Source organism: Thunnus albacares, chromosome 2 (genome assembly GCF_914725855.1).
Source record: "Thunnus albacares chromosome 2, fThuAlb1.1, whole genome shotgun sequence".
NCBI classification, from domain to species: Eukaryota; Metazoa; Chordata; class Actinopteri; order Scombriformes; family Scombridae; genus Thunnus; species Thunnus albacares.
In genome coordinates this window covers 32,436,971-32,462,067 of record NC_058107.1, presented here as the reverse complement: position 1 = coordinate 32,462,067, position 25,097 = coordinate 32,436,971, and the positions used below count along the sequence as shown (strand labels likewise).

Sequence of the window (25,097 nt, the reverse complement as noted above, 5' to 3'; positions counted from 1 at the left end):
TCTTACACAGGGAAAATATGTCCATTGTTCAGGCAACCATGATGTTTTGTGCGGTTTATTTTATCATTTCAGCAAGCAAACAGACAAACAACAATGGTGTCTGCAGCCTCTCTTGCTGGGGTTATATACTACATGATGAGGGATGTACCATACTTTTCCACCATCTTGTTCCAGCTGATAGGTGGATACTATTTCACCATAGCCTTGGACCAACATATCACTGAGAAATGAAGTACTTCTCCTTATACTTGACAGTCCTATCAAATTTCCTCTTCAGGCCTTGGAGCGGCTGTTCTGCCACACAGCAATTATTTGGTAAGACCGGGTCTTCTTCTCTGAAAGGTAAGTCAATGCAATAATGGCCATTTTTCAGTTCTGCTGTACTGCTCACAGTCTTCATAAATTTAATGTCATCTCTCAACATTTCCAAGTGCTCCTCTGATATATTTTCATTAAAATCATGATTATATTGTTTGATGAGCATCTCTTCCAGACATTTCATAGAAATATGATTGGTTGTAACAACAGAGCAGCCAGTCTTGACTCTATTGCTGTCCCATCACGAAGTGGTCCATGAATTACCCAGCCGATTCTTGTTTGGACTGCATATGGTCCTTTACCTTGGCTATTAATCTTTATGTTTCTCTTTATGTTGCTTTATGTTCCTCAGGTAAGTCCTTTTTGCAACATCGTCATGCCTTGTGATGTTCAATCTTGACACTGGCATAGTCCTTTGAGTTAAAATATTAGGCAACTCAGTAAAATCATTCATATCCATGCCAGACATTTCCAAAGTACAATGGTGCCCACAATCTTCTTCTGAAGCATCGTTCTCAAAAAAATGTTGGCTGTTTTGCCTCTCAAGCCAAGTCTCTTTGCCAAATTGACAGTGCAGAATGTCCCTGAGCTTCCAGGATAAAAAAAATGCATATGTCTACACAACTTTTATACTCATCTGGCTTTTAACCTGAAGTTCAACAATGGAGAAGACAGCATTGTCCTTGTCACCAGCCCCTATGTGACCACATGTCTCAGACTGTCCAGGTGAAAGACTCAGTGGAGGCCTCACAGATTCCTGTGCTAATTTGATGTACTTATGTCCTTTTCCTCAGTGTGAATGACTGATGGATGCTTCTGGTGACACCCACTACAATCCAAATGACTCCTACAGTCTTTGCTTGTGTGACCAACCTTTGAGCAACCAAAACAAATTCCATTTTCCTTTATGAAATTTATCTTGTCCTGTTGCATCTTCAACTTAAGAGTGACTGTTTTGTTGGCAAAATAAACAGTATTTTAGGTTGCTTTGGGCAGAAGAGGATTCGATCCTATTGTCTGTGTAGATTTTATTTCTTTCTTTGATTGCAGTGATACTAGTGGTTAGTGGTTTCTAGTGAAACTAATGGTTTCCATTTCTCTTTTTCTTTGTGTGAGTAGCATTGGAGGCTTTACTGTGGCTGGTAGATTGTAAATCCTGAATATTACCAAAAAGCGGGTCAGAGGCCATTTTGACTTGACTTGACTCAACAAAGGTCACAAGGTCAGTGAACACCGCTCTGCATCCCCTTTGTTCCTGCAGATCATATGCAACATTTCTCCACTTATCCCTTAGCTTTTAATGAAGTTTTATCCCAATGTTTCTGACGTAGGGTGGCATTTCCAATTCCCTCATCATGATTGCTGTGTTAAATTGGAGCAACCTCAAAGGAACAGAGAAGATAATTGCAGTGCTTTAGCATCCTCTGCTTTAATGAGGGGCCAGTTAAGAATTTTTCCATGTAAGCAGAAGCAATTTTGTACTCATTGCCAAAATGTTCAGCGAGAAGGGATTTAGGTCTCTAGTATCCCTGACCAGGGGATAGATGCTGACAACTCTTCAAAAGGTCTCTTGGCTGACCCCTGGTGTAATGTTCCAAGAATGTGATTACATAATCACAAGTTGCTCTTCTACACAGTTTTCAAAAGTTCTAATGATGGATTGAAACTAAGGAGGGAAACTAAGGAGGGTGATAAATTTTGCTGAACCAACAATGCAGTGATGTCATTCTGTTACTGCATGATGTTCACAGTATCATTCCAGGTGTTATCATTACATGCAAGGTTCAGATAGTATTCACATCCTGTTTGTTGAGCATCATGAACCACTTGTGTCATTTGTGCTTGGGTTTTTACTTATTACTGGTCTGATGTTTTGCCTTTCAACATCATCCTCTGGCAAATTCAGATTTAAGATTGATTCATGTATGTCATTAACTTCCTCATAATACATATAAATGAATTTACCCAACTGAGATTGTACTGATTTCACATTGTCAGTGTATTTGTATTCCATCAAGACACGCACTTGTTCCATGTTCCTCTTGGCTTGTTTGCATTTCAAAAACTTCTTTTCTTGGCACGTTTTTACATAAAATGCCAAGCCTTTCATAGTAAACTTGATGGTCCATTTTACAGAGGGCACAGACAGGGCATCACTCTTGGCTTTTGATGCGATGTCGGACATTGTCTCCTTTGTCTCAAACACTTTTATGTCTCATTTAATTTCCACTCTCCATTTGCAGTACTCGGTAAATACAGGGAAACATTTGTTGCATAGGTATCAGATTTTATGAACAGATGAATATCTCCAGTGAGGTCCAACAAACTTTTAAAACTGCCAATATTCAGCAAGTGAAACAATGACTAAAACATTCCACTAAATAAATTATATCCCCAAGAAGACTAAAGTAAATATTTGCCACATACCGATACCGTTTAGTGATTTTGGGTGAGATCCATAGGCCACTGGCTCTCCAAAAACACAATCCAAACTTCCACAAAGTCCACCCATAAAAATGTGCGCTTTAAAGGAGCTATTTAACTTGTGACAGAATAATAACAATCATAACAATAACAACAGAGAGTAGCAATTTATCCTCAACTAAATAATAAAAAATAAAGAAATAAAACAAACTCAAAATCTAACGGCCACTGAGACACATAAGAAATGGATCTTATGCAGGGAGAATAAGCCCATTGTCTAGGCAAGCATGATGTTTTGCGTGGTTTATTTTACCATTTCAGCAAGCAAACAGACAAACAACAATGGTGTCTGCAGCCTCTCTTGCCCTGATAAAACCATAAACCCTTCCTGGTGGCTGCTGGTCCTATACCGGCCTACTGATATATGTAGATTCACCTTGTGTGCCCAAGCTGCCCAGTACCTTCAAGACAAAAGCATTAACAAGTAATCAAATTAACAAAAATAATAATGTAAATGTTATAATCAAATTAATTTAGCCATATACTTCAAAAGAAAAAAAAACAACAAAATAAATAAATAAATGTTCAATTACTAAATATTACAAAAACAATGAATCGCTCCAACAGAACACAATACCAGAAGAGAAGTTTACTGCATGTCAATTTAATTAAATGAATGAATGTACAACTGAAAACCAGGTACCTAGCACCACAAAGGTGCTGCTACAGCAGGGTGAAGAGAGAGAGAGCTGAACAAAGGCCCGGCCTGTATAGACCCACTAGTGAGCTCAAGTGCCTGCCAAGCAGATGATCAACCTAGAGGAGTCAACAGGAAACACCAAAATAAAACAGGACGCAACAAGTGACAGGAAGTTATTTGATTAAACACAATATTAGGGAATATGCATGATGAAAGCACAATACAAACCAAAATAATAAAGCTCTCAAGACTAAATTTTGGCCCAGGGCTTGTCTAAAACACAGGAAATATTGTCCTTATTACTCCACTACATTTACTTGACAGATGTAGTTACTTGGCAGAATACAAAATTTATGATCATCCAACTAGCTATAATACTAAAATGCTGCCTACATGTGGATGCATTTAGTATAATGATTTGGTATATAACTGACAATAATATAGCACTCTGAAAGTGGCTATGAGTGCTCTTACTTTTGATACTTCTGTATCGAAGCAAGTATCAAAGTAAACACACAATGAATATCACACAATATCAATCAATATTTCTGAAAACTGTGACAGAATTTTTCCCTGATTAACAGCTGGTAGTCATAATTAACCTTGTATTCATTTACCAATGCATCAGTGACCATGTAATGATAATTATAATTTGATTTGTGTAGCACTTTTCAAAACAGTAGTTACAAAATGCTTCAGAGCAATGGAACATGGAAAGATGATAGAATGTATATATATCTGATATACTTTAGCACTTGTATGCTGAACAAACCTACATCAAATTGCCTACATTTTCTCATCTCAACTTTATTGAAAACAGCCAATTTAAAAAAACACAGTAACATATAAAAAAGTATGGAGAACAAAAAGAGGAAAGTACAGTGCCAGTTAATTCAATTATGACATAATAAAATAAAAAAATATTGGGTAAAAGGATTGTGCTATAAGCTTTTCACATTCAATAAAAACAAAAGAAGAGAAAAAAAGAGGGTAGAGAGTTGTAACGGAGCTCAGTACATCAGCATTAGTATTATTGGCTAGCATACAACCTGTACATACTTTTTGTTTACAAACTGCTCCAATCAGCGCAAGGTTTTCGCGCATGCGTGTTGGGTTGGAAATTTCAAATTGTCCAATCAGAGCAGAGAAGGCGTTCACTCCCGGCAATTTCAAACCGCATGCGCGAGTTCTGTTGTTGTAATATAGTTTAACGTACCGTAAATTGCCGGAATCAGTCTATCGAGGCGTTTTTATAAGTTATCTGGACAAAGGCGAGAGAAGAAATTCAATTCTGATAGATATGGAGGAAGAAGAGACCGTACCGATACTTCCCAGAAAAGGTTAGCTTGTTAAGTTGCTTAAAACGAGCTAAGTTACCGTTAGCTACCATTGTTTGCCTAGCTAGCTAACGCTCCATAGCGACCGTTACAAATTGGTAACGTCAAATCTGAGGAAACTGAAACGTTTTCATTTCTAACCATATAACGGGGAATCAACGTTATAGTACTGATTTAGTAGCGTACTTTGTGTCAGACAGACCACCGTGAAGATGCTTTAGCTTGCATCCTTATTATTGTTGAATCTCTGATGTTTAACGTTGACATACGTTACCAGTAATGGACTTCTAAGAAAGATCAACTCTGGAGGGGGATAAACACTACCATACTTGGTTTCGGCTGCCATTTCTATAAGCTGTTTCATCATTCTTAATGATAACGTTATATTATTAATAAACATTACAAACCCAGCGTGTTTGGTGACGGTAGAAGTGGTTCATCAGAGTTGAAAGCTGGACTGCCAATTTGCAGCTGCAGTGGACAGAGGATGAATTATATTTATAATCGATTAATTGTTTTGACTGTTTTTAGGATGTCTTTGGGTTGTGGACTGTTGGTTTGGACAAAATAACATTTTAGGTTACATCTTGGGCTTTGGGAAACGGTGATTAATCGAGAAAATAACTGATTGATTGACTGATCGATAATGAAAATAATGGTTAGTTGAACATGAATTCAGGCGTAAAACAGATTGAATATTCAACATAATTTGCCAAGACTGTAGGCTTGCCATATAAATAAAGAACAGTGCTGGACAGAGCCAGATATTGTGGCCAAACGAACGAGACAAGTGCTAATTGGGTTGCAAATAACAATAATCCTCATAATAGATTTTTCTGCCAGTTATTTTATATATTAATTGTTTTCTCTTCAAACTGCCAGAAAGGTTTACAGAGCCCAAGGTGATTTCTTACATTAAAAAAATATATTTAAACTCAAAGATATTAAATAGGCTATTTTAATTAGACAAAAGTAAGACTAAAATTAGAAACACTTGTTCCTCTGAGGGACGAAGTTTTAGGTAAAGTTTTACTAGGTGATAATTCTTCACAATGTTTGTGATTTTTTTTTTTTTTTTTTTAAAGTAGTGTGTCTGCGAGTGTGTATGATAATTGTGACGTGAATGAAGCATTTTATTGTGATCCTGTGGATATGTTACTTGTTCTCAGGTCTGTCGTGCAAAAGGGATCTTGATCTCAATGAGATTTCCTGAATAAATAAAACTTAGTAAATAATAAAGATAAAAATAAAAGTAGCAGATATTTATTATTGCAGAAGCTTGAACCAGTGGAAATTTTGCTTTAGTTTAAAGGTTTCTGTTAAAAGAAAACTTATCAGTGATCAAAATTATTTATAGATTAATTGTCTGTCAATCAATAAATCAATTAACCGATTAAAAATTTCAGCTATAGTATGCAGTCTCTTTTCCAAATTTAGATTTTTCACAGGTATAGAAATGTATCACTGGACTGCATCCAGGTGGCAGTAAATGTCTATGAAGTTTTTATCAGTTATTCATACATTTATCGTATGTAGTCACCTGCATTAGTTAAGAGGTCTTATTTTATCAGTTAAGGTGTCAGTTTTGTCTGCCTCATTCAATAAGAGGAACTGAACTGTAGGTTTTCTTCACTGTAATCATTCCTCCTGTTCAAACTTGCTATTAAGCTTTATATTAGCTTCAGATAAACGTTTAAATACTTTTTTGCACAGGAGGCTTATGGATTTGTGGCCTCCATCACTTACATCCTAAGTGTCCTATTAAGGGATCTTATAATAGCCAAAATGAACAGGAAGAACAATTATGGCAAGAAAAACCTATTTCAATGTTAATTTGGGCACCTGACTGTTTTAAGACTTGAAAAAATGTGAACTTGTCCTTTAAGTGTTGGTTGTAATAAAAATGCTGTAATAATCAATTATAGTTAAGTGTAATGGAGAGTCAGTCTTGGAGCCAGTGCTAAATTCTTATGTTACTTTCGGTCACAGAGCTGCGTAGGCAGAAGTTGATGGAATACTTGGCAGCAAAGGCAAAGCTGAAAGTGTCCAACCCCAAGTAAGAAATAAACTCTCTGCATGATAACTCACACATAATGTTTGACTAAATGTTGTTTATCACATCATTGGTAAAATACTTTACTCCTTTTAGGAGTGTCAACAGCTGTGACAACTGCCAGGTTAAGAAACCTGTGATGTCTGCACTAAAGGTGGGTGTACAGGATATACAGTCTATATAGTGTGTATACACATCTTGTCAGGGAAATACCAGAATTCACACCACATCTCCACCTTGTTTTCCCCCTGTTTGTTTTCACAGATTGTCAAGGGGAAAGAGAACAATCCTCCAGCTGACAGTCTGAGATATGAAGCCAGAAAAGCTCATACTCTGGCTCCTCAATCCACTGAACATCAAGCTAAAAGAGGATTTGGTGTTTTTAACAAAGTTATTGTAAAAAGCAGCAGCCTGACTGCACAGCAGAATGCCAATCGTTCATCTGCAACCAGTGGCCCAGTACAGCCAAAACTTAATCAAAATCGAGTGTTTACAAATACATACAGTGTGTCTTCCAAATCTAACCTGTATGTAGCCAGCCATCTAAAAAAGCAGCCAAAAACAGGAATGCAATCTTCAGCCAAAGCCTCTTCCAATGCCTCTTGTATAGCTGTAGCAAAATCCAATAGCAGAATCAAAAAAAGTATCTCAAATGTTACCAGGTCAGGTCCAATGACATCAGTCAACACCAGGATAAGTCTCGGCCCCATTGTCAAAACAAGAACAGGACTTGTTCCTGCTGTGATCCAGCCAAGGAATACAGAATCAAACTTAACACGCACCTCTGCCACAGCAACTGATAACACTGTGAGCATTAATACTTCTGTTGCCAACAAGGTGCGGCCCAGAACCTCATCATCACTTTCTGTTTCCAAGAGTTCTTCCGTGGTTCAGAGGAAAACTTTTCCTCGTGCTGCTCTAAAGAACTCTGCTCATGAGAGAACCACTGTTTCTCTCAATGCAAGAGCTGTGATTAAAACTCAAGATCAGAAAAAGTCTAATTCCAAACCACTTTTGGGTAAACATTCTCAGCCATCTTGTAAGAGTCAACAATTAAGTGGAGTGAAATCAACATCCACCTCCTCCAAGTGCAGAGCAGCACTTGTCAAGCCAGAGGGAAGAGTAGGAGTGCCAAAAACGATTGAATCAGCTGGGCAGCCCACACACAGATCCACAAAGCAGAGGTCTCAGGCTGAAGGGGAGAAAAATGGCCAACCATGCAAAGTTGCCCCCCGAACCACCTCGGGGCCAGAGAGCAGGTGCAGTTTCAGGGCGGTCAGTGGAGTTACGCGGGCTACTGTGGCTGAGCTGGGAGGGAAAACCAAGATATGTGAAAAGACAGAAAACAAGAAGGGATGCAGTTCAGCAAAAGCCCCTCCGCTACAGACAGGTGCAAAAAGAACAAGTGCTCCAGTAATGTCACAGACAGTGCCACGGCCTGCCAGGACCACCAGCTATTCAGGCAAGAACACAGACATGAAGACACCAAAGGTCCCAGTCAGGGTCATTCCCCAGACGGAGGGAAAGAAACTGACCGCTGCCCAGGAGGAGAGAATGTAAGTAGTATATTTAAGAACAGTACAGCTACTGATAATTGTATAGCATGAAACCATAATATGTCACCATTGATTCATTGAATTTCCAGCATTCATTGATGGTGGGTTAAGGTTTGGTTTGTGACTTTTGCACTTTACTGACAAGGAAAGTTAGTGTCAGGGCCGAGCAACAAAGACTTTGGTCTGATGTGATACATAACAGTATAACATGGTCAGTTGCTTTAAACATCGGTTTGATTATTTTTGTTATTTTAAGAGCATAGACACATTGTGATATATTTGTTGAAATATATGTTAATATGTCAGAAAATGTATCCTAATTATCATGATAATGATTTAAATAGTATTGCCCAGCCCTACTCGACATATTGTATTGTCTTCCTTGGGTTGTGTTTGGTAACTACAGTCGCCAAACTGCTGGATCCATACCCAGGCCTTTGTTATATATTTGAATTTTACTATATTGGTGCCAATATGATACCTGTGTTTCAGTATCGTTATCAAAAGTGATAAATTCTGCTTCAGTTTGACCAGGAATCTGACGAAGCATTTATAGGAGTATAAATACTTTATTAATGAATAATTACCTTGTTATTGTGGGCACCAACCCCCATGGATTTAGCCTTGTTAGTGTCGGGAGGTAACACTAATGCTAGTACTCAATTATACCAATTAATCAGTCTCATAATCATAAGTTCTTGTCCAAGTCATTGACCATTGTCTTACCATTATTCAGAAGAGTGCAAACAACTTCTTGATTAAGACAGACATTTATTATATAGTTAAATGCCTGAAGAATACATGATCCACATAGAATAACACAAAAAAGAATAAGAAGGCCTTTAATAAATTTTAACAAGAGTTAAAGCAGCAATTCTGTGAGGTTAAACACAACCTGCAGAAACAGATATAAATTCAATGTAGTTATTTCATTACTTTCGTAATTTCAAGAATTCAAGGTGACTTCCTATCTAACGTGCTTATCCACATCTGACTAAAGTGAACACTTATGTGATTAGATTAAACCCTCAGAAACATATTCAAATATAAATTCAACACAACTCTTACATCATAAGATAAAAAACATTCAATATGACTATTGTTTAATAATAGAAGAAAACTTCAACCTGAAATCCTTCAAACATTATATCTTTACATTTCTATTACTACAGAAAAGTCACTCTTTCAATACAACTACTTATCTAATTTAATTACTAAAATATGATTGTCTATGAGGTTGGTAGATGAGAAGTTAAACACTTAGGTGATTTTGAAATAACATTGCATAGTTACTGAACATTCATTAACTCTTAACATAAGGGAATTTAACTCTAAAGGGCAGTAATGTTAAATGTAGTAAAAAGGTAATAAAGTAAGAAGTTTAATATATCCTTAGTAGATAGTCACACAACTATGAAAGTTATACCGTTCTTCTTGTATTTACATGACAAATAACATTAAATAACTTGCTAATGATTAGACATTTAATCTACATGAAATTTAGGTTTGGCTAAGATTTGCAGGGAGGCTTCACAAAAAGTCCTCAGGAATGTGGGTCTGGTACGATAAAGTTGTTTGGTTTTTCTCCATAGCCTCAGGATCAGTTTTATGCCGTAACTTTTTGGTTGTTTGGTCAGAAATGCTCTCTTGGGAGGGTTATGAAAGTCAGTTCTGCAAGCCAGGAGTCTGTTCTCACCGACTTTGGAATCTAGGCAAGTCTCTCTCTTCTTCTTAGGAATCGAAGATTATTTGTCCTCTGACACACTCGATGCCAAGGTTTGAGACAAATAGTGGAGACTCATTCCCAGCTGAAAATGTCTTGAGGAAGTCAGAGACTTGAAATGTACAGTTTATTGTATCATTAGATTAGAAAAAATAAAAATGAAAAAACAAATCAGTATTGGGTGGAAAGCAACTTGTTTTCCAACAAGTGCTGTAATTTTTCCCATGAAGTTATAAAAAAGATATAAACAAAGATTCAAACATGTCTCAGTTGGATTGGCTTTTATGACGTTGTTGCTGTGCAGCTGTCGGAAGATCTAAATTGCAGATTGGAAATTGGTATCGGGAGATGCTCGTTATTAGAGGAGTCACAAACCATTTATTTCTGCATCACCATTGTAGATAATTGATGGAGATTTACAGCACATATGGTCGATGGATCATGTGGACAGTGTTGTGGAAGCTTATCACACAGAAATGAACAGTGACAAATGGACTAGTTATTTGAAAAAACAAAACACAAAAGTAAGACAAACAGACAGAAGTATACTCAGCCTTTGAGATTTAAATTCCACCAGAATGTGCAATGGTTGGTTTAACAAAATGATTTCCAAGAAGTTGGTCTGTCCCTTTTTAATTATCAAGTAGAAACCAGGGCTCGCTTGTCCAAAACAACTAGGTATTTCCTGTTTCTCTTTGCTGTATGTCCAATTAAAACTAAAATTTTAAAAAGTACTATAAAGCATTAAGTTTTGAATTGTATTCTCTGTTCTGTTATTTGGTGTCAAGGAGTAAACTACAGGCATGGCGAGAAGCCAAAGGCATTTCCTACAAGCGTCCTCCAATGCCAGCTAAACCTCTGGTCAGGCACACTGTGTCCTTGCCTCATCCTTTCTGGGTAAACATGAAGGAGGAGGATGAGGCCCACTCCCTTATCTATGCAGTGGATCGATCCCTGGCTGACTGCTTAAAATTGCTGGGTGAGGTAAGTGTTGTTTTATTATGTTTTTCTCTTGTTTCAGCCTCTCTAATCTCCCACTGGATGTTGCATCTTACTGAAAGTTATGTGGTGGACATATTTTGTAGGGTGCACATAAGCATTGACATTGTTTGATGGTTCTATATAAACCTGTTCTGAGTCACCAAACTTAATAGTGGTACCTACTTTCATAGAGAGTTATGAGTTGCAATTATTGTTTACATATGGGGATAGCAGTGCACACCTTTTAGACAATCTCTCCTTGAAGGTGTTCATAGTGTTGCACTTTTGTTCATATGAAATATGACAAATATATTTGCATTCCTAGTCAATGGCAGCGTGAAGTGGGCATGATTGTTGGAAATTAAAATGCAGACACCAAATCTGTTAACACAAGTTGATGGATCCCATTCGTTTTCCATGGAAAGCAGCTGACCGGAGCATCCTGATGTGTTCCCGCCAGAGTCTGTCTCTGCACCATTAGACTACATTCAGAGCAAAAGCTGCCATGCATTAAAACAACGCAAGGGGCTGCATTGCAATGCGTGGGGGCATGTTGTTTAAATACCGATGAGACAATGAAAAATGTTGCATGACTTTCAGTTGGAGCCACAGATTAATGTGATTAAAAGGCTTATCAGACACCAAAACACCACACAGCAATTTGTAGTACTCGCGGACAAGGATTTTACAACTGTGGAACGTTATCACGGCAGCAACTATTTCATCTTAAACAGCCGAAATACAGCGTTCACATTACAAACTAATCCACCAAGCACTTTGGTTTGGAGCATACTGATGCCCTTACTTTCAGTGAATGAGTTTGATGTGAGCGTTCCTTGCATGTACAGGATTGCCCCCCAGACCAGGTGAAAGAGGTTCTCTCACGGCTGCCACCAGTGTCCCACAAGTTTGCCAAATACTGGATGTGTCAGGCCCGCCTGATGGAGCGAGAGGGTAACCTGGATGTCCTGCCCATGTTTGAAGAAGCTGTTCGTGTAGTGTTGGAGGTAAGACATCAATGATATTCAAACATCAGAGATATTTTGGGTAAAGTTTTTGTACACTACTTAATTCGGGTTTTCATTTGCATTAGTGTGACACAATACTTCAATTCACTAGATTAGCCAAAAACAGGACATCCATTGGGTTATTTAATCCAACAATTTACTGTTCTATAGGGTCCAGCAATATAACAACACACAATACACCATGAGACATTTATTAACCAGTATACAGCACAGACAGTATATCAGTATTGCATATATATCAGTTGATAAGTAAAATAAAATTTCAGCCATGATAGGTTTGAGGTCATTGAGAAACAGGGATGCCATTACATAGTTTGTCCTCTAGAGAGCGCTGACAAGATTATTTGTCAAATGTTAAATGTCCTGTTCAGTGCATAACTAAGTCTCAACAAATTTGGGGGATTCTTATTAAAAAAAAAGTCTGCAGTCTTGTTAACTCTCAAATATCTATTAGCCTCAAAACTTTTAACTGGCCAGGCTATGATTTCCAGGGCTTGACATTAACTTTTTGAGGCAAGTAAATTAAAAGCATCCAAACAGTGTCAACATATAAATGATTGAATTTATTAATTTTATTAAAGCTATAACTTTTCTGTTAATGATCTTTTCATTTGATCCTGAATTGTGAAGCACTTTGTAAAGTCTGTTTCAATATGAGCTCTATAGATTAATCATTGATCATCCTTCTGACGTTTAATAATGATGATTGACAGTGTTTTCCTTAGGGATTTCTTCAGGGGGGGGGGGGGGGGGGGGGGGGTAGAAGGCCCCCTGAAACTATTAGTTTTGTCATGGAGTGGGCGTGTCACGTGGTTTATTTCTTTACACTGAGCTGAAATGAAAGAAAGCGCACTAAAAATGAGGTAAATAAATATTAACAATATTTACCTAATTTTTAAAAAATATTAACAATACTTATTAACACATAAATAAACGTAGGCCTTATAGATGATAGATGGACCAATCAATCAGTTTTCACACTGATTTATGGGGAATTAATTAGGTCAAACTAGAAGCCAAGTCAAGATAACAGTTTGACTCATAGATGAATCAGTCAGATGAATGATGAATCAGCATTTTGTGTTTCGTAATAACTGACACTGTGCTGTCTGTACAACATTTACTGAGGTCAACAACTTTCTAACTGCGTGAGAAAACATGTTGATAGACTTGTTGTGTAGTGTTAGTATCTGTATTAAAATATCTGTAAATCCTTTTACAGCAGGTTTTAATGTCGTGCTTTGACTTTTGTTTGTTGGTTAGTCCTTTAGTTTACATTTGGATAACAGATTATGTTTTTAAAAATATTTACCAGAATAGTAATTCATCTACATACAGGTATAAGTCAGACCGTACCAGTTGTTTCTGCCTCCTGCTTTAAATGTGTTCCCGTCTCTCCATCACCTGACGCCTGGGTTGCTTCTATGTGTTTCTCTTTCCTCCTTTAAATCTTGAATCAGTTGCACCTTCTTCTTTTTTTGAATCAGGTGTTTACTTAATCCTTGTTTTTTTTCTTTCAACACCATTAACGTTACATCCTGCTTCCTCATTTCTGTCTCCTCTCTCCTGATTCCTTCACTCACTGTGAAAATATAAAAAAAAACATTCCTTTTTAAAAATATGACAGAGCATGGCGCAGAACTTTAACTTGTATGGTGTTAATTATAGTAAATGTGGACAAATGACACATGGTGTGAATGCATCAGCAGTCAAACTATCCAAACTATCTCCCAGTGCCTCATCAGGTAACATTACTGTTACCTGATGAGGTAACATTACTGTTACCTGATGAGCTGGACGGTAAAAACAACACTAATGTCAGTTTTAATGTCTTTTCTCTGACATTATTATTTCATGCTGCACAGTTGATATGTAGTATATGATCCTCTGATTCATTCGTCCGTCTCATAAAAGCGGCTCCAGTCTGCCCACTTGCTTCAGCACGGGGGAGTTTGTTTGTTTTAAACACCTGTGTAGCAGGAGCCGGTGGTGGTTTGTTGGTTAACAGTAACCTTCGTCTCTGTGTCTCAGACGAGGATACAGTGTTCAAACAGAACTGCTAGTATTAGTTACATTTGTTTTTATTTGTTTCTTTCAGGAGGGTTAGGGTTAGGCAGGCAGTGGTTGGGGAAACCCTGCATATAACATGAAGACACGTTTGTTTTTTTTTATATGACTTTTAACTTGTCCGGTGGGTAAATTTCTCTTCCACTTGTCCTATTAAGAAAATCCACTTGTCCTGGACGAGCAGACAAGCCTTAATGTCGAGCACTGATATCTACTCTTTAATAATTCTGGTTAGGATGGAGGTTATTAGGCCATTGTTTGTAATGTTACAAATCACTGAGCAGGACTGCTTCATGGTAATATTGAATTTACAGGATTTTTGCATTAATGTGATGAAGAACCTTTACTTCTCAGTAAAGGATTAGGATTCCCTGGATTAGCCAAAAAATTATTTCAACACTTTCACACTTGATTTTCTTGATATTTTTGCTATATTACAATGTGTTTATGTATACATCAATAACTCAATATAAAATCATATATTTCGATTTTGTCAATATTGACCACTCCAAATGTTATGATACAGACAGTTAATATTTAGGGCTACAACAAACAATTATTTTCATTATTGGTTAATCTGTTGATTAGTTCACAGTTAGTTCTCAAGATATTCAGTTTACTGTCATAGACGACTAAAGAAACTGGATAATATTCACATTTTAGAGAATTTGAAATTCTTCAAGTCATCAAAATAGTTGATGATTAATTTAATAGTTGGCAACTAATTGATTAATAGTTGCAGCTCTAATTGTATTGCTGTCACAATGTTATTTTGGCCAGTATTATTATTAACTCATATCAGCACTTTTTTGAATTAAACTGCCAGTCATATACAAATTCTCACTTTTGTTATTGAAACATTTGCTTTGTAATTGTAAGCGACAGAATCCAAAAAAGACTTGACCGACTTCAAAACAAATACTGGTGTTTTGCTTCTCCCAGTGCCTGAGAGTTGAGTATTCACTATCACTGCCAGCAGAGAATTTGGCTGTTCAAACTGGAGCCCAATAAATATATTAGTCAGCCGTTAAATGGGGCTCAGACTTGTCAACTTGTCAACGCAGATACCTCTGATGTCAGAAGATGTGCAATATCCAGTCATCATAACAGGAAATATCCTCAAGATTTAAACCGTAACTCTAGTCTCACAAGTATGTGTTGTTATTTAATATGGTACAATCACTGCCTCATTATGCAATCCCAGCCACAGCTATTGTAACAGGCTTTTTTTTCTTTTTAGTTATTTTTCTATTTTTATTGTCGGACATTTAGTAGACTAAACGATTAATGAATTAATCAAGAAAGTAACCAACAGATTGATCGATAATGAAAATAATCGTTGCCCAAGCTGACGCTCGCCATTTATCTTGTAGTCAGACTCATCATATGTCTGTTCAGAACAACAAATTGTAATGTATCTACATCAATGTTGCCACAAATTCCCTGCCACACTCATTGTTATGTATGTTTATGTTGTTTATGTTCTTTATTTAAGCCGGTGGACGAGCTGCGGACTGTGGTGTTTGAGATTCTGAAGAAAAAGGATGAGATCCAAGGTATTTGATCTTCGCGCCTTGCCATTAAGATTACTCACAGCATGAACTTACTGTATTACAGTGCTCACATCGCTCAGATATCTGTGTTTGTGACAGCCTCGGTATGTTGAAATCATTTATTTATATTGGTACTGTAAGTAGATGATTTATCATTGTCAATGTAGATGCCAGAAGTTGTTACATTTATCTTGATTTTTTTGATAGTGAAGTTATATGGTTGCTGTAATTTGATAGTAATGGCAGCCAATAGTCAAGCATACAAAACATTAACACAAAACACATACATAAGTGTTTATATCCATTAGGGTAAAGTAGATATTAGAAACACCTCTCTGTATAACATAATACAATTCAGCACCTCAAACATTCTTCAAAACTGACTATATTTGAATCAACACGCCTATTAGCTGTCTTAGCTTAGTTTTTTAGTGTATTTATTTCATGTATTGTAGATTTGTCTTTGTTCTTGTGCTGTTTTTCTAATTTTATTTGTGACGTTCTGCCCCCCCCCCCCCCCCCCCCCCCCTCAGTTTAAAGCTGCAATAATCAGCATTTTTGCATCCTCTAACTCATTGTTGGCAGACAGACAAAGTTGGGGACTTGTTGTTGAACAAAGTAAAGCGTTAGAAGCTTAAAAACTTGACGTTTTTCTTGAACATGAACACGACTCCAAATAAATGCTAATGTTGCTCCGTATCTGCTAGATTTGTCACATCTGCCATGTTTACGTTGCGAGACGATATTTGTCAGTGTTGTGTTCACAGCTCTTTGGACAAAAAAAATCAATTAATACAGCTTTAATATTACATTTATTTTGTAATTAGAAAAGTGAAATATAAATAAAATGCAAATTCTTACAGGGATTAGGTTTTTAAATGACTGTAACTAATTTTCAGCATCCGAAGAGAAAGAGAAAGAGAAAGAGGAGGACGAAATTCCAGGAACGGTGGAAAACACTCCTGAGAGTAGCAACGACCCAATGATGACTCCTAAACCTGTCAGAGCCTTGATCTGCGGAGAGAAAGGAGACTCATCTGTTGTAAAATTCAAGATTACAGCAACTCCTGGGTACGTGTGTGTCTGTCTGACTGATTCAACTTCCAGCAACTAATCATTTCACTTGTCTTAACAGTCAGTTTGTTGTTAGTTGAGTGGAGTAGTTAAAATACTGATAAATAAATAAACTAAATAAGTACATTTACCCTAGTAGTGTTCTTGAGTAGAATTTCGAGTATTTCCATTTGATGCTACTTTATACTTTCTACTCCACTACATTTATTTGACAGCTTTAGTTTCTTCAGATGAAGATTTGACACAATGGATAATATTACAAGCTTCTAAAATACAACACATTGTTTAAGATGAAACCAGTGGTTTCCAACCTTTTTTGGCTTTTGAAGTCTTACAAAAAGCAGTGTGTAGTCGGGGTCACATTTCAGATGTCTGAGTTGTTAACAGCTCTGCCAAATAGTGATTTTTCCCTTTAAACTTCTCACATGTTTTCATTTCAATAAATGGTCAAATGATCCAATATTTCACCGAAAATCAAAGATTAGAGAAAAAGTCCAAACACTGAAGACAGATTTATGTATCGGAACTTTGTTTTTTGTTCTTTCCTCTCCCATTAATCATCTCACAACGCCTCAGATTTATCTAGTGACCCTTTGGAGGGGCCTGACCCCTAAGTTGTGAATCACTGGACTAAACTAGCTAACTGTATATGAAGTAGTTGAAACTAGCTCCACCTCCAGCAGCTGCAACAGTAACATGCTGCTCTAACACTGATGCTTCAGTATTAATAATCTAATGATGTCATATATAATAATATATCAGTCAGAGGAACCAAACCACTACTTTTACTGCAATACTTTAACTACATTTAGCTGATAATACTTATGTACTTTTACTTCAGTAGGATTTTTATGCAGGACTTTTACTTGTAATGGAGTATTTTTACATTGTTGTATTGGTACCTTTACTTAAGTAAAGGATCTGAGTACTTCTTCCACCACTGAAATTAGGAATTTTTGTCTTTCGCTCCTTCCTGCAGTGGCCCTGCACACCAACAGAGAGAACCAGCACGGATAAATGGCCAGGAGTTGCGCTTCTTCACCCCAGTGAGACGCTCAGTGCGAATTGAGAGAGCCTCACTCCAATACCCTACGTCCCTCCAGGACCACGATCTCTGTGTGGCCTCCTACAATGACCTAATTGCCGAGGAGGATAAAGATAAAAGTGAAGAGCAGAAGGATGGGGAAACCAGCCCGTCCGCTAACGACACACCGATGTACGTCTACAGGCAGAACGAAGCACTTAATGACAAGGTGTTGGTCAAGCTTTTCTACGATGAAGATGGTAGTCCTTAGGTGCTTACCTCACCTCCACCAGTTTGTAATTGAGGGAAAAAATTCATACATTTTTCATTGTTCACATGACAGGGAGAAAAATGTGCATATTTTGGTGTTATTGGATTTATAACTGTTGAGTTTGTTGACTTTTATCCTTGTAAAAACTGAACCTGACTGTTTTTAGGCAATGAACTGTTTTGTAAAGGTCACTGCAAGTAATGTCCTGTATATAGTATTGTAAAATAAAAGGCCTTTTTAAAAAAAAACCTATACATGTACAGTGTATACAGTATATATTTTACGCTTTATTAATCCATATATGGCATGTGGACACTTTTAGTGCCCTACACAACAGCTAACATCAGTCCATGGATACTCACACCCTTGAAAAGCCAGAGCCTGCACCTGTTTGAGTTGGTAGTAATTCATTGGCTTTTTACATTTAGCTTGCATCATTCTGAGTGAGAATTGGTTAGCAACCAATTCTCACTCAGAATGATGCAAGCATTTCTATGCATTTGGGGAAAAGAAGACTTCTTATGCAATAGAATTTCAAAGGCGTGCTACAAAAAGGGCAGGGCTTTCTGTAAGAATTAAATGGAAATGGAGTTTTATGTCCTGACATGAAATTCAGGAAGGGTTTCGTCACACCTGTAAATGATCTGCAGGGCTGTGCAAGTGACAGACGAGTGACTGAGAAATGATAATAGCGATGACAATCTTGACTGAATTGATTTCAATCACATGCAGGTAGTGTCTCAACATTTTCAGTTCGCATAAAAAGCTGGACTGATAATGCCAAATATCAGCTTCCTTCATATGGAAGGATTTAAGGGCCAAAACTGCATATTTAAATATGTAAATAGTTATATAATTAAATGCTTAAATAAATGAATAAATACTTATATAATTTAATACTTAATTGCCACCATAAATAAATCACAAATGAGACATTAAATACATAAATGTTAAATTTATTTGTGTATTTACTTATTCAATTGAATCAATATTATATATAATTGCACATTTGTGTAATTACGTATTTATTCATATATTCATTTATTTACTTATTCATTTGCTGACTTTTGATGGATGAGGTTGACACATTTATTTATTTCACTGCAGCAAGTTACGCTATGGATGAATGAAAGTATATATAAATAGAATTATGTTGACTATTTATGTATTAAAGATAAAGGTAGTGATTGTAATCCAACACACTTTTTGTGAAATTCAATGAATTCACTCCAACCAATCAGCAGGGGGTGTTTGTGCTCATGCACAGGATGGGGAGGTCATCAGAGCAGCTATCTGTGTGAGGACACAGGTGTCTCCAGCACCTGTAATATGATGGGAGAGGGCTGGGGAACTGGAGAGAGAGAGAGGCTGTGGCCAATTCATATAGAATATATAGTTTCATATATAGTTTTCTCACTGAATAGATGTCATTTTGTTAAATGTATCAATCCACACTGAATCTCAGTCAGTCTCATGGAGACCCACTGCTTTTTTTTTTACACTCCAAGTTTGTTTCTGTTGTGTTTAGTGAAGCGTAATCTGAGCAGGCAGCTGTTTAAATCACACAAATATCCTGCTGTATACGTATGTGTTTTCAGCCTGTTAACCGTATCAGTGAATCAATAAATACAATACAATACAATAGCCTGGCCGCTGTCCTCTCAGTTCCCAAGGAGCTGCAGCTGACAGATGTACTGTTTAGCAGACAGGGAGGCTGAGTGCAGATTGCGCAAGAAGTGGTGAGGCCAGAAAGAGGTGGAGGATGTGGATGGACTGTTGTGATTACATGTGAGAAAATATTTTTTCTGCTCGTGATTAATGTGTGAAAAGCTCTACGGCTGAAGCATCGCTCTGGATTCCGCCATATTTCTCTTTTGGTCGTTGCCTTGGCGATGTGCGTCCATGAATTTTTGTTTGGGTGTTTAGTTCAAATATCAATCTTTCTCCAGAATGACTGACTACACCTTTAATTTATTTATGCATTTTATTATGTATTTATTAAGCATTAAATTATATATTCATTTAACCATTTTATTATATAGTTATTTATTTATTCAATTATTTAAGCATTTAATTAAGTAATTATTTATGTATTTATATATTTAGTTTCGGCCCTTAAAACACTCCATACTCTCACGTACACATCCCAAAAGTATTGTATGAAGAGTTCAGAAATGTTGCATTTTCCACAGTTGCTGCCACCATGAAAAATTACCTCAAAATATTCATACAGTATTCTGTGATCTTTTCTCAGTACAACAAAGTATCTTGTCAGACCATTTTTCACAGGATAATGACGACATTCAGTGTCTGTTTTTAACAGGACACTTTTTATATGAAGTTTCATTTCAGTTGATATATGACAATATTCTGCAGTGACAACGTACAGTAGATGGTATTTTAAGCTATTAAGTTGAACTGTCTTGCTAATGCATCACGTCTTGTTGCACAAATTCAAGGACATGCCAACATTGTAATATTATATCAACTGTAGAGACATTTTAACAACTGACTACAAGTCACTGCTTGGATAAAACTTGAAGGAAGGGTTCACAATTTTTCAAATCTGTCTTAACCTTCCTATTGTGTTAAGGTCAAATTTGACCTGTTTTCAAGTTTAGATGTGTGAAATATACTTTTAATTTTTTCTGATCAAAACAAGGCTTCATTACATCCTCTACAATGGCCCACTGAATACAATAAAACACATTTTGATCATTTTTCTTTTTTTTAATGCCTACTAAAAAAAAAAAGTTACATCTGTTGTGTTATGGGTTATGGGGTGTTAATTTGACCCGGTAGTAATTATGGGTTGTTTATGCACAGAAATACATAGTAAATGTTGCCAAACCATCATGAATAACACAAATTACAACAAAACAAAAATAATAGTAATGAAATCCTATAAAAATAGTATAATAATATTGTGTAATAATATTAAAATGATGTTGCCATGCCAAGAAAGCATATCTACTTGAAATCAATTGTAGAGTGGCACTGTTATGGCTTGGCTAATGAACCCACGAGCAAGACACCGAGGCAGGAGGCAGCGAGTGGGATTGGAAAAGGATTTATTTGCAAGGTGGTAAAACTGGGAGACTGGGGCCAAGGTCTGGACCGGTAGCTGGGGAACCTGGGGGATTGGGCTGGGCGTGAGGCTGGGTATAAGGGATGGAGCGGGGAGCCAGGAAGAGGGATAGGCTGAGCTGGCGAGGCAGGAGGACTGGAGACAGAGCCAGAGTCAGGCTGAGGTCTTCTGCAGGCACAGAGAAAACAAAAGTTAGGCAATTGTTGGATACTGACACAGCAGTAATAAGTAGGTTGCATCCTGTACTTAAGCTGTCCTCCTGATGAATGGCAGCTGTTTACCCGACGCCTACACACGTCTCTACTCCTGCAATTAATACCCAGAGAGAAAGACACACACACACACACACACACACTAGGAGGAGGCAGAAGTGGAGGACATGACAGGCACACAGCTAATATGATCTCATGCACACACCCCCACTCTCTTTTTCACTTGCACCCTATAGACACACACACTCAAACACACACATGTTGACCTAGGTCACTTTTGGGGACATTACGCAGACCTACATGCATTTCCTGGAAACCCCAACCATAACCTTAACCACTGACCTAAAAGTCAGTGGTTTGGGGACGACACAGCTGTCGTCCCTAATTAGACAAGCCATTTCCAGTTAGCTGGTCTTTAGTCTGAAATTTTTTTGACACACACATATGCACGCACACATACGCACACACTGACACAGACACAGACAGCGAAAGCTAAAAACGATTTGTACAATGTAAGTTAAATGTGGTCTAAGGTACATAAAATACCAAAGTAAGTATATATATATGTTGTGGTTATTGATGAATAACAAGTCACTTAGCAGGTAAAACATTTTATTGAATGATAATTAATGTTTTTTTCAGTGCTTGTTAATGAATTCAAACACAGGTCAAATTTGACCTGTGAACACTAAAAGTGTAAACCCTTTTCTAACACATTAGGAGGGTTAAAACAACAGTCAGGAGCCCAAATGGACACTGAAAGAGTTTTCCTCACTGTAATCATTCCTGTTCATACTGGCCATTAAAAGATCCCCTTCAAATGTGCTTTTGGGGGGGGGGGGCAAAATCCACAGTGTGTCCACACAGTCATTATGTGCATTTAAAAGTTGATGTGAAGTTTATGTTTCCCTGTTGAGCTGTGGTGGAGGTATAGTGACAAAAAGAGGGACTTTGGCACTAAAAAGACTTTAACATTGAAAGATATCTAATTGATTTGACTCATTTCGATCGGTGTAGCTTCATATTAGTTTCAGATGAACTTTTTAATCCATTGTAGCACAGAAGGGGGACTGTGTGTTTTGTCCCCTGTCACTTACATTGTAAGTGCATTATGAAGAGATCTTCTAATGGTCAGTATGAACAGGAGGAATGATTACAGCAAGATAAACAGGTCACTGTTCATTTGGGCACCTGACGTATCAACAGTGTAAAATGCTTCAACAATTGTTGATAAGTTTTGTAGATTAGTCAGTAGCTCCAACACACAAACAAATTTTTCTCTGTAAGCTTTGACTAAATCTTTTTCTCAGCATGAATTCATACTCATTAGGCGTCAAAGGCTACATCATACCCTTTCAGTGATTTACTCCTTTGCTTTTTCTCAGCAGGAAACATGACTAAAGCATGCAAGTACGCACATGTTATCACTTAAAATCACTAACAAAGGTATTCATACACTATCAGTGTGCCAAGTCACGACTCGTTTGCAATTTGTCTTTATCATTTATCATTTTTGAGTTTTTAAGTTTTAGTTTTTAAAGTTTAAATTGTTCAGGTTTTTTTTTTTTTTTTTTTTAAAATTGAATATCAATTAAAAATGTATCTACAGTAAACTAAAGCAAACTGCACTGATTTTACATACTGAAAGTCTGTTTACAGGTGTTGAGAAGTACCACTGCTTATGTGAAAAAAGTAGTATAAAGCCTTTTGTGGCTCCAGATGGGGTTGCGCAAAATTTGACAAATCAGCTCAAGTGATGTCACTTGAGTCAGCGTCTGAAGGACTACAAGTTTGAAAATGTAAAAATCTGAAAGAAGTAAGGTTACCAGACCTCTTTAAAATGGTAAAATGGACTCCATATTTATATCTTCCGACCACTCTATGTTTTTTACACTACATGTCACATTCACCTGTTCACACACACATTCTAATCATTCACACACACACCCACATACCGACGGTGCAGCCTTCGGGAGCAATTTGGGGTTTGGTATTTTGCCGAAGGACACTTCAACATGCAAACTGGAGGAGCCCAGGATTGAACTGCCAATCCTCCAATCAGTGGACGATCTGCTCTACCTCCTCATCTCTGCTTGAGGCTAGCAGCTGCAGACTACTGTACATTAGCTGCTACTAGCATAACACAACTGAATCTATACAGTCAAGTTGCATTTTTGCTAATGTAGGCACCAGGTTTTACAAGGAAAAAGAATGTGTGGAATAAAAAAAAAAAAGATATCTTTAATTCTGATGTAATGGTGGTAAGTTAAGTACATTTACACAAGTACGGTACTTAAGTACAATTTTGAGGTATTTGTACTGTACTTGAGTATTTCAATTTGATGCTACTTTATAATTCCACTCCACTACACTTCAGAGACAAATACTGACCCCTCAGATTTATCTGGTGACCCTTTGGAGGGGCCTGACCCCTTTTTTCTATTAATAATCTAATAATGTCATATATATCTTATCATATATATTATATATATATATATATATCAGTCAGAGGGACCAAACTACTACTTTTACTGCAATACTTTAACTACATCAAGCTGATAATACTTATGTACTTTTACTTAAGTAGGATTTTTCATGCAGGACTACTTTTAATGGAGTATTTCTACATTGTTGAATTGGTACTTTTACTTAAGTAAAGAATCTGAATACTTCTTCCACCACTGTTCTGCTGCATTGATTTCCACCATGAGCCTGATAATGTTAAAGAAGTGCAAAGCTAAATCAATTGAGTACCCCTTTAATTGTAGAGTAACGAGGTTGTGGCAACATCTTCATGAGGGGTATCGTCTTATAACAAAGTCTGGTCTCAAATAACATGACACATCAGATTAGAAATGAACTTCATCTTTGACTTTGGAAACAGTAATGTAGTTTGACAAACAAAAATCTTTACTGAAGGTCCACTGAGTAGCTTTTTACAAAGTTTTCACGGATATCTCTGTTTTCATCTGTGGCCATTGTTTATATAATTCTAGAAAGTGATTTTCAAGGCCTTGAGAACCAAAAATGACACTCCTTTCACTGGCAGAAATCTCAGAAACTCTCTCCACAGCTAAATGCTTGGTAAATGGACATTTGCTTGACTGGGCGCAGTATTTAAAGGCCTTAAATTAACACCAACATTATAACCTAATCTTAACACCCTGTCTTGTCAATCGGAATCTAATCGATACAGTACACCATTATGAATACTTGGTGATTTGGTTCAATAACTTTAAATTCAAATTGGATTCTTGGTTTGGCTTTATTCTTTCATATAACAACAAACAAATAACACATGTCTCCACATATTCACCAGGAAAGCCAGCAGACACACAAAAGTGCACAGATTCAAACCATGCAGAAAAACACAGAATAAACTGTAAGCAGCACATACAACAAAGTGTTGCGCGTGCAACTGAAGCAGCACACAGGACATGAATCAAGACAGTTACTGCAATCACCACAAAAGTAGGATGTTTATCAATGAAAGCCAGGAAGCCCCTGCATGCCTGTACTTTGATTTATGAGGCCCTGCTTTCTCAGTCGCATAATAAATAAAACCTCTTTATTTGCTTTAAAGATGACTAACCATGATGCCAGAGGTCAGCTTTAAAAGTTCCTCATTCTAGCTGAACTTGTTTTTGGTACGACGCAGAAACCACTCACTCCCGGAACAAACTGACAC

General features: G+C 37.1%; 1 protein-coding gene and 1 long non-coding RNA gene across 2 annotated transcripts; one reads left to right on the top strand and one right to left on the bottom strand.

Moving 5' to 3' along the window:
* Positions 1-3,100: 3,100 nt before the first annotated feature.
* On the bottom strand, positions 3,101-5,316 carry LOC122966814. The gene is made up of 3 exons (XR_006398470.1): positions 5,187-5,316; positions 3,446-3,558; positions 3,101-3,203 (listed from the first exon to the last, which is right to left on the bottom strand). It is a non-coding gene; the product is annotated as an uncharacterized LOC122966814 (long non-coding RNA).
* ckap2l (cytoskeleton associated protein 2-like) lies at positions 4,584-18,363 on the top strand. The gene is made up of 9 exons (XM_044331138.1): positions 4,584-4,782; positions 6,769-6,835; positions 6,929-6,986; positions 7,097-8,388; positions 10,900-11,095; positions 11,941-12,099; positions 15,683-15,743; positions 16,640-16,811; positions 17,794-18,363. The coding sequence occupies exons 1-9, from the start codon at positions 4,743-4,745 to the stop codon at positions 18,107-18,109; spliced, it is 2,361 nt and encodes a 786-aa protein (XP_044187073.1). The 5' UTR covers positions 4,584-4,742; the 3' UTR covers positions 18,110-18,363.
* Positions 18,364-25,097: the final 6,734 nt, after the last annotated feature.

Excerpts from the sequence above, each read along its gene's own strand:
- ckap2l (XM_044331138.1), top strand. The coding sequence starts at position 4,743 with ATGGAGGAAGAAGAGACCGTACCGATACTTCCCAGAAAAG. Across the intron at positions 8,389-10,899 it reads GCTGCCCAGGAGGAGAGAAT|GAGTAAACTACAGGCATGGC; the intron begins GTAAGTAGTATA and ends TTTGGTGTCAAG. Across the intron at positions 12,100-15,682 it reads CTGTTCGTGTAGTGTTGGAG|CCGGTGGACGAGCTGCGGAC; the intron begins GTAAGACATCAA and ends TCTTTATTTAAG.